General features: G+C 40.1%; 1 protein-coding gene and 1 non-coding gene across 2 annotated transcripts; both read right to left on the reverse strand.

Moving 5' to 3' along the window:
- Positions 1 to 5,575: 5,575 nt before the first annotated feature.
- On the reverse strand, positions 5,576 to 7,870 carry LOC145616951 (protein FAR-RED IMPAIRED RESPONSE 1-like). The gene is made up of 2 exons (XM_081671664.1): positions 7,213 to 7,870; positions 5,576 to 6,903 (listed from the first exon to the last, which is right to left on the reverse strand). The coding sequence occupies exons 1-2, from the start codon at positions 7,868 to 7,870 to the stop codon at positions 5,576 to 5,578; spliced, it is 1,986 nt and encodes a 661-aa protein (XP_081527790.1).
- Positions 7,871 to 10,064: 2,194 nt separating this feature from the next.
- On the reverse strand, positions 10,065 to 10,170 carry LOC145618823 (small nucleolar RNA R71). The gene has a single exon (XR_014108059.1). It is a non-coding gene; the product is annotated as a small nucleolar RNA R71 (small nucleolar RNA).
- Positions 10,171 to 10,831: the final 661 nt, after the last annotated feature.

Here is a 10,831-nt window from a genome sequence, read left to right on the forward strand (position 1 = left end):
ATCATGGGGTGACGATTAAACGCAACCCTTCACTTCCAAATGTTTTCGCGCCAATCTATGTCCCTACCATTAATTCCAAGATGCCACATACATTCGTGAATAATGAACCATTTCTTATTTAATTGATAGGACTACTAAGGTTACGACCCTAATCAATGGTACATTTGACAATATCTAATATACCACTTGCAGTTATGTATGATTTATTTGATTCAGGAAAATACCAATAACTAATTCATTACTTAACTTAAAACAGAGTAACATGAGATGGTACAATAATTGGATAAACAATAACAGTAGATAGAGTACTTCATTCTTACATAACTTGGTACATCATGAACCCATATGCGTTACCGTACTACCTAAATTACTTGATTTACGATTTGAAATACAATAAAACTGCAGTTATTAAAATTGTAAGACCGATCTTAACGATGTTTATGTTTTGGTGCTCCAACACCTCCACCCTACGAACTACGCCCCCGATGTTGTTCGGTGGTCCGTCCTTGACAAGGTCGGAATCAAGGGCCCATTCCCAGTAGCCGCAGTGTCGACATTTATAATACGGCCTTTTCGGGTTCAATTCGGACATCGAAATGCGGAATTCAACGAGGGTAGCATCATCCCCGGCGCAGTTGCAGATTTTTGCAGAGATCCATGAGATGTCAGCAGATGCACAGGGTCGACGAATTACACGACTCCCCGAAGAGGCTGATGACATTGTTGACATAGCTTCTGGAGTACCACTTCGCAAGCTTCTAGCTTGAGATGATGAATGAAAAGGGAATGGTCGGAGCTAGGAATTAAGGGTGAAGTATGAATTGGATTGGAATCCCTAAGGAAGAAGTATATATATAGGGTTAAATGATCAATACCACAAAGAGCGGGAAAGTTATTCTCCTTTGGCGCCTGATTTTTACTGAAACCCTACATTTACCGAGCTCAATTTTGACTGTTTTTATTCAGTACGACACATATAGTGGGACATTTATCCCTTTCATATGTACCATTATGTGTACATTTCCATAATATGGTATATTATGTTAGATCGTTGTCACCATAAACACTTTATCGTAGTAAATGGTACAATAGTAAACGTCAAATGTACCACTAATTAAGTAGTTATGGTTAGTGTCATGGAGATTAGGGTGAATACATCCGTTAAGTGCGTGTGAACAGGTTATTTCAGAAATCGTGATACATTTTCCAAAAAAAAAAAATTAAATAACATGAGTCATACAAAAGGTCAAGGTACTGAAAAAGATAGTGTACCGTTCAATGCATGGGAATCCCCCTTCATATGCAATGTATTGTTCACCACCTTTTTTTTAGTAGTACAACAGATATACCATTTCGCTTCCAGTAGTACATTTGTGTAAGTAGTTGTACAAGTATTCGGAATAGCGGATTACCAATAACTTTGGAAATCATGGTCAAACTGTGTGTGAACAGTGTATTCCAAAAAATTATGATGCACCTTTAGAACTTCCACTGGGAATCAGAACAGCATTCAGTAGTACAAAGTTTGACCCAATTAATTAGCATTACAATTTGACCCAACCTCACCCTACTATAAATACACATCAAGAGGGATTCAACATTCACAATCTCAGAAAGTATCAACAAAGAGAAATCACACAAAAGAAAAACAAGTATCCTCTCATCCCTTCCTTTCAAAAAAAAAAAAATCAAAACATGTCGACCTCAAGTGACTCTTCGGTGTACAGCGACTCCGAGCTCGAGGAGTGCTCGGAGAAACCATACATTGCGCTTGTCCACGGCACCACGAAGCTGCGTCAAACCTTGGCGGGGTTCAGGTGCCCTTTCTGTTTGGGGAAGAAGATCAGGTACTACACGTACGTTTCTCTTCTCCAACATGCACACGGCATTGCTTACGGCTCCGATAAGCGGGCGGTGAAGGTGAGGGCAGCATACTTGGCCCTGGAGAAGTTTCTACAGGTCAACGAGAGCACCTTCAACCCCCCTCCCCCCTCCGGGTAGTGCATGGGTTGCTGTTGTTGGATGTCATCGTCCTTGCTGCAGTAGTTGTTGGAGCCTTTTTTATTTTCAGCTTTATTGTTTTTTTTTGTTTTTTTTTTCGTGTAATGCAATGATCTCCTTCTTGAAATAATAAAATTTTCTATTTTGAAAGTATTGTTATTGCAGTTCCTATTATTTTTACACATTCAATCTTCTGCACTTCTCCACCATGCTATATTTACCTAAACTGCACATATGGAGAAGAAATATGGTGAAAGCTCTCTGTAATAAGTACCCTAGGCCCACACAAAGATGTACCACTTAATCTTAATCAGTACCATAACAACGTAGTGGTACCCTAATTTGTTAGTAATTTCCTGTACTGGTATAATATAGAATCCAGTGGTATCGTAGATGTTTTTCCCTCTTAATGGTACCCTCAAAACATATTGGTGTACCATATCGTTTAGAATGGTACAATACTGACCTTTAAATGTACCACTGGGAAAGTGGTTATGGTAAGAGTCATTGAGATTAGGGTGAATACAACATGTTTAGGGTATTGCTTAGAGACCTTATTGCCCCTAAACATGTTTATAGGAGTAGGGTAGAACATCGAAGCACTAAAATTGGATTCCGATAAGCGAGAACCATAGGGTGGGTAGTAGCTGAATAACTACCTACACAAGGGTTGATGGAAGTGTATGTTGTGTTACAAAGTGACTCAATACAAGGATGATATAGTGATTCCGATTCGTAGTTGTTTCGATTTAAGGTATACGTAACTCCATCCTCTACCAAACCACCAAGGACTCTTAACGCCATAATATATACTGCATAAACCTCCAAACCATGGAATACTCAAGGTTTTTTTTTACCACTTCACAATTTTAAGCACACTAACTCACTCACTCAAAGGGCCTGCAATTTCTACCATTTTACTGCACAGTAGTACATAACATCATGTAATTTACACCACTAACAGCATAGTGGTAGAATATAGAATCAAGTGGTACCCTAGACGTTTTTCCCTCTTAATGGTACCCTGACAAAATATTGGTGTACCATATCGTTTAGAATGGTACAATACTGACATTTATATGTACCACTAGAAAAGTGGTTATGGTAAGGGTCATTGAGATGAGGGTGAATACAACATGTTTAGGGTATTGCTTAGAGATCTTATTTCCCCTAAACATGTTTATAGGAGTAGAGTAGAACATCGAAGCACTAAAATTGGATTCCGATAAGCGAGAACCATAGGGTGCGTAGTAGCTGAATAACTACCTACACAAGGGTTGATGGAAGTGTATGTTGTGTTACAAAGTGACTCAATACAAGGATGATATAGTGATTCTGATTCGTAGTTGTTTCGATTTAAGGTATACATAACTCCATCCTCTACCAAACCTCCAAAGACTCTTAACGCCATAATATATACTGCATAAACCTCCAAACCATGGAATACTCAAGGTTTTTTTGATCACTTCAGAATTTTAAGCACACTAACTCACTCACTCAAAGGGCCTGCAATTTCTACCATTTTACTGCACAGTGGTACATAACATCAGGTAAATTACACCACTTACAGCGTAGTGGTACAATATAGAATCCAGTGGTACCCTAGACGTTTTTCCCTCTTAATGGTACCCTAACAAAACACCATATAATTTACACCATTAACAGGGAAGTGGTATAATATAGAAGCAAGTGGTACCATTGTAACTTGAATTTTTCGTAGCCAAATCACCATGAGTCATTCATTCCTATGCAATTATGTCAGCTCGTAGGGGGTTCAGCTAACAGGAGTAGGGGACAGAGAGATGTCTTGTCATAACAAACACAAGTACCCAGCTATTGGTATAATATAATTTATGATGAAATCTTATGTACTAACTCTACACAATATGGAGACTAACGGGATTTAAATGTACTACTGTAAAATTTTGTTTCCAATCTTTTATCCCTTTTGACTTTGACACTTTAATTACGACGGTAAGGGAGTTATTTTTTGTAGTTATTATCCAACTAACTACTTCAGAATTACACTATTGCATAAAAAATAACTATTATTGTGAGGTTAGTGAGTGGAATGCAGTGGTAGACTTTTGTATGAGAAAATATAGTTATATTTAACAATTTATTATTTACTACACTAGTGGCACATTTAGTCTTCCACTGGGAATTATATAAATTGTTTTGTTTTACTTCACAAAGTAGTTGGATGGAAATTTATTGAGGCTTTAGCAATATAAGAAACGGTTGCAGAGGACCAATTCACTTCATACATGCCTAGCTAAGTCAGTGCATACAAAAAAAAATAACACAAATGGGGAGAAATAGGAGCAAGAGAGTGTTTGCTGCAAAGGGATTTAGTGATGAAAAGAAAGTGGCTACTCGTAAGACCCCAAGGGGACTTATGAAGCGTTTGGAGTACATGAAAAAGAATGGCCATCACGATGCTAACGGTGTCATTCGAGACTTTTACCTCCCTAAAAGAAGTAAAGAGATGATGTGGTCGCACCAATCCGCCACGATAGCTCGCGGTGGCCTTCAAAATCCTATTACAGGGATTGATTTCCACCCCGAGTACCCATTCCTCACGCCGTTTAAAATAGGTGGTCCCGGAGACTTTCGCAAAGAGGCGTATTGTTTCATGCACTACCTTGTGGATGCTCACAAGATTGCGGTTAGTGTTAATCTCAAAGATTTCTATGAAACAATGATAGATTGTGTGCGATCTTTGTGGTACTGCAGGCATTGGCTTCGGTTTTGGGAACTCTTTTTGAGTTACTATGATTGGGCTGCAAATGTGGAGGACATGCTCAACAACCACTGTAAGGAAGGTGAGAAGTATTGTCTTCTACTACTTGGCCATGATTTCACGTCCGAGTATGACAAGGGCGTGGTTCATGTCACTGTAGAGTGGATGAATTTCTCGCAGGAGGATCCTTATGAAATGATCCATTCGAGCGAGGAGCAATGCATGTATTTTAGGAGCAAGATGTTGGCTGAAAATGGCTACGATGAGATGCAACACTTGGATCTCATCACTAGGAAGCCCTTCGACTATGATGACTACCCACAGTGGTATGTCCAAAGGTTGAAGGCGGCAAAGCAAATGTACGATAACAAGGTCAATCCGGATTCCGGGGAGTTTTGGGACGGACATGCGCCTGATTATAATGACCCATACGTGGATCCGTGGGAAGGATACCATGACTTTGGGTTGGACGATGACTGATTCCTGCTAGTTCTTGCATTTGCTTTCTAGTGCTTTCCATGTAGTTTTATTAATGTTATGTACTCTTTTAATTCCAGCGGCATATTAAACTATATATAAATGTACCATTTTTAAATGTGCTGTTGTACCATTAACTTGGAACTAAGTACGTTGTTCCATGCTGACTTTGAACTAACATTGAAAATAGCAACAACAAAAATAATGTAACAAAAGAATAGTGTCTGCAATTGGGACCTAATTTCAATGCAGCGTTATTGTCACTAGCAAGCACTCCTGCTTTATCTCAACAAATGGTACATTAATGTGTGTTCAATATGTACCACTGGGGTATTTAATACAGCTTATACGACTCTAATTCGGATTGGACCTTCCTGTACCAGGAGTAAATCTAAGTAGACTAGCTAACACCCCCCCACCAGAGTTTCTACCCTTAACAGCAGTAAAGTAACCAACAGAACCATCCAAATCCCTCATTTGTATACCTCCAACCGACCGCATGTATTCATTCGTTGACACCGAGACACTGGTTTGGGTTTGGTTAGCTTGCTTCTTTGAAGCATTTTTGGCTTTAGCAGCTTTTTCTTTGCCTTTTTTCTCTGTGCATGATGGGTACCGCGAATTTGTAGTACGGTGGGCTTTCTTCTTCGGTAATGGTGGATCTTTAATCCTCCCCGAGGCAGAAGCTTCGCAACTGCCTTGGAAACCACTTATTGGAGTTGAGGTGTTTGGCAGATCGGAACCAGCTGTCACTAGCGTAGTTGTGGGATGAGGTAGCTTGTTATGCGCCACAGAAGAAGGAGTCCCAGCAATACCTTCACCACCTTCTGCAGGAACATCATCAGCATTAGCCTTAGCTTCCTCTTCCTGCTTTTTGGCAACCATTTCCAACACTTCATCCACTCTCAGGTCCATGAGTTGCAGCATTTCTGACACAGCCTGAACGGCCTCAATACATGCACTCGCCTTCGAGCAAATTGGTTCACAAGTCACCATAAGTTTGTGATACTGCCTCACCTCTTCAGTTTTAAGCGGATCATGATAAGCTACTTTTACACGTGTGTGTTTACGTTGAACATCTTTTCTCCAACGACGAAGGATGTATTTCTCAGGAACGATTCCCACACCACTAAGATCATATGCCAAGATCATATGTCGACAAATGATTCCATGACACTCAAAGTGTTTACAGTCACAAGTTGCTTCATATGTGGTTCTATCAAACAAAAGCCTATAGCATCTCCGAACATTTGTCACATCCTCTTTCTTTGCATTTTTTGGCCTGATCCAAACACGGTCCTCCATTACAAACTCAATCACTACAGTATCTCCAATTTCAATTTGATCTAGACATCGCACATACAACACCTTGGTGCACTCCCGCTGAACTTCTTTGAATTTCGCGTCTGTATAGCACTTCTGGAACACCTCCTCCGTAGGGAAGTCCGTCTTTAAATGCCTCACGTAGCGGATCGTATTAGAGTCAGCAACTCTTTCGGCCTCCGCCCTTATGGTCATAGCATCACAGTAGCGAAGCACAAACTCAGACAAGGTTGTGTTCTTGTCAACAAAACCTTTGAAAAAATGATTGAAGCTTTCCGAACGCTGTGTTGTTTTCATCCCCGCCCAGAACAAATGTCTCAAATATGCTGGGATCCACATCTCCCTTTCCTCAAATAGACCTGCATGCATCATATCCAAAGAGGAAATCAGTAATGCTAATAATGGAAAATAACATCTGCCACCTTAGTGGTACAAAATAAATGCCACCTGATTTATTAAATTGCAACCAACACATACAGTGGTACATATTAACACAAATGCATGCAATACCACAACACTAAAATAGCTTCAACCATGCTGCGCGCACAATCACCCAAACTGCAAGTGGAGTAACCGAGCAAGCTTAAGGGTAGATCAGCTTTAGCAACCAACAACCATATACCCAAAGCAGTAAAAACAAACAAATCACATAAAAGCTGATACGTTACCTTCAAGCCAACTGTTTTCTTGTAGTTCATAATACTCCACTGCATCTATCCAACGAGCTACGAATTCTTCTGCATCTAAACTACCGTATATGATATTCTCAAACTCATCCTTCACATCATCATATTGCTCATGCTTACCCACGTACTTCCAAAACTTTTGAAGGATGTGCCAAATGCACCACCTATGACAAGTGTCACGCATGGTTATATGCACAGCTTTCCTAATAGCCGGATCTTGATCCGTCAGGATCGAGGAAGGAGCTTTGCCTCCCATGCAATGTAGCCATGTCCTCAGCACCCACTCGTAGGTCTCTGCCGTCTCCCGAGAGATCAATGCACAGCCAAACAGTATACTCTGGCCGTGGTGATTCACACCGACAAACAAAGCATAAGGAAGGTGAAATTTGTTCGTTAAGTATGTACTGTCAAAACAGAAAACATCTCCAAACTCTTCATACGCAGCTCTACACCTCGCATCTACCCAAACAACATCTTGTAATTCACCATCTTTACCAAACCTACAAAGATGGAAAAAATTTTGATTGTCTGCACTCATTTTGTTGAAGTACTCTATCATTCCATTCGCATCACCCTCAGTTAACTCAAGTCTTTGTTTTTCAGCAACTGTATTCTCCAAGTCTTTCTGGGTAAATGACATCTCATCCACCCTGTTCTTTGATGAGTGACATTTTTGGCACTCATTTGGTTCCTTTTTGGATGATTTCTATTTCATTTTATCTCTCTTTTCTTTAGTTTTCCTTAGTTTTATTCTTGTTTTCTTCATTTTATGATTTTTGTAGTTAGTTTCTCTATTTCATGCTTTTTCTTGTTTACTTGCTATTTTTCCCTTTTACTTGCTTTTTATCCTTTGATTGTAGGTTGTGATTGATTGTCCAAGGATTCCCGGGCTTCCTTTCCATAGTTCTCCATTTTCATGCTTAAAGCTTGTGCAAGAAGTTTCAAGTCAATGTGAGGTTCAAGGAGCATGCTTCAAGGTCTTGTTTATGCCTTCCTCATGGCTTCTATTCTTCAAGAAATTCAAGGAAGTTCCTGCCTACCTTGTCCTCCATCATCATCATCTAGGATGTGTGCACCTCGTGAGCTAGGGCAAAGAAGAAAGGAGGAAGCAGCAGCGTTGTGCGGGCGCACTAGAGGAGTGTGCGGCCGCACATCTGTCGTGTGCGGCCGCACATCAGGTGCGTGCGGGCGCACCTGCCTGGGTGTGCTTCCGTGCGCACCATTCTCTCTCCTTCGAGCGCCCGCACCGACGTGGGTCTATTTTTGGACGTCTTTCCCAACTTCCTCTGGGGATTGTTAGTTATTTCTTTCCATTTATAGAGAGAAGATTGGATATTCATGGGAGAGAATTAGATTAGATTAGATTCTAGAGAGAGAAAACATTAGTTCTTAGCATTTTTAGAGAGAGAAAGTGTGGGTTTGATGATTGATTGAAGATTGCTTCATTTGATTTGATTTCTATCAAGTTTGTAAGAATTCTTTACTCCTTAATGCAATTCAATGTTTGATTTCATTAGTATTGTTGTTTGATTTGGTTGATTGATAGTTTGATTGATTTGATTGAATTTGTTGGTTTCAATTTGATTTCAATTGATGAATTTGGGAATGATGATTAGTTTAGCTTTGATTTTGATGTTCTTTATGGATTGTGAGTAGTTTATTTGCTAGGGTAGTGGTGAAGCATGTATTGATGATGAATTGAGATTAATTTGGGGGAAATTGATTGAGTTGATAATGTGATTAATTTGGTTGATTGATTTTGTGCATGTGTGTGCTTGATTAGGCTTGATCACCCTTGTTATTCACACTAGATTGCATTGTGAGTTCACATTGATACGGACCATTGATTTGTGGCTTACATTTACTCGATTGAGATATCTTGTGATGTTTCCTAGCTAGTGTTTGATGTAGTTGACGCTAATTAGACCTCTAGGAGAATAGCTTGATGTACTCTCTTGGTTGCAATTTCGGTTTTCCCTCACATTGCTCGACTTGATTGGTTAATTTCCCAAGTTGATTGAACTTCATCGTTGATGCATGTGGATCCATTCCCCTAGTGACTTAGCATTCATTTAGTACAAGCCTTTTGCATCGCCTAGTTTAGCCTTAGTTTCTTCCATAAACCCCTACTAGACTTCGGAATAGCTTAACTTAGGCATCGTGCATTCGACTTCCATTCCTTTGGGTTCGACCTTGACTTACCACTACACTAAATAGGGGTTTGTTAAGTTACAAATTTTGTTTGATTGGGTGGGGTGGTAGCCCAACGACCTACCGTTCTCCTTCCCATCAAAATGGCGCCGTTGCCGTGGAATGGTGCTTTGAGTGCATGTTGTTGTTGAGTCTATTCCACTTATTTGCAAAATACAAAAGGATTTTACACTTAGGCTACACTTGTAGTCGTGCTACTAATATTGTCTTTGAGTTTTGTGTGTATAGATCCCAAGCCATGGGAGGTAATTCAAGAGTTACCTTGAAAGAATTGGGTGTACCCGGTGCATATAGGTATGAGAGCGCCATAGCTCCACCTACAACACCGGAAAACGACTTTGAAATTCGGCCGGCAATGATCACCCTAATTGAGAGGAGACAATATAGTGGGGCAAAGAACGAGAGCCCATTGAACCATCTTAAGGAGTTTGAAAAATATTGTAACACGATCAAGATTAATGGAGTGTCTCAAGAATTCATCCGCCTTAAGTTGTTCCCTTTCTCCCTCATCGGAAGGTCTTTGGAATGGCTAGACAAAGAGGTGAAGCCCAATTCATTGAGAACTTGGGATGATGTCACCAAAGCTTTCTTGTTCCGTTTCTATCCTCAAAAGAAAACGGCGGAGGGAAGAGCTTTGATTCAAGGGTTCAAGCAAAAGCCTAATGAAAGCCTTTATGAAGCATGGGAAAGATTTAAGGATTATCAAAGGGAGTGTCCACACCATGGGATTCCTACCTATCAAATCATACATATCTTTTATGGTGGGTTGAGTTCTCATGGGAGAGCAAGTTTGGATGCCGGAGCCGGAGGCCCAATCATGAACAAGACGGAAGAAGAAGTGGTTGATGCTATTGATGAAGTAGCTCGTCATTATATGAATTGGCAAGAAGTGGAAAGAGAACCAACAAGCAAGGGTTACTCGATCGAACAACTTAGTGTCATCAATGATTTGACCATTTTGATTGCGGATTTAGGGAAAGAAGTTATGTCTCTCAAGGAAAAGCTTGAGAAGCCCCCTTCCCAAGCTCCAATTCTTCCCTCCCAAATTAAGGGGAGAGGTACATCTTCTCACTCTAACTCCAATCTTTCTACTTGTTGCATGATTGTGGAATGTTGGCCATGTCAATTATGTGGAATGAATGATCATAATGCTTCTATGTGCCCAAATGTTCCTTGTAGTGAATGTGATGGAAGTGAAATGGAACATATGAATTATGTCAATAATCATGCTTGTGAACCTAGAAATGATGTTCAAAGGAATATTGGAAATAGGAATTATCATATGAATCATGATGATTATAACCAAAATGGAGGTTGTAGAAATCATGGATACCAAGAGATTCATGGTAACTATAACCATCATGGTTGTAATGGTCATGGTCATGGCTAT

This window comes from Chenopodium album, chromosome 26, assembly GCF_948465745.1.
Source record: "Chenopodium album chromosome 26, dcCheAlbu1.1, whole genome shotgun sequence".
Taxonomy (NCBI): Eukaryota; Viridiplantae; Streptophyta; class Magnoliopsida; order Caryophyllales; family Amaranthaceae; genus Chenopodium; species Chenopodium album.

Coding starts and splice junctions, on each gene's coding strand:
- LOC145616951 (XM_081671664.1), bottom strand. CDS start 7,870: ATGTCATTTACCCAGAAAGACTTGGAGAATACAGTTGCTGAAAAACAA. Junction 6,904..7,212: donor AGAAAACAGTTGGCTTGAAG/GTAACGTATCAG, acceptor TGATGCATGCAG/GTCTATTTGAGGAAAGGGAG.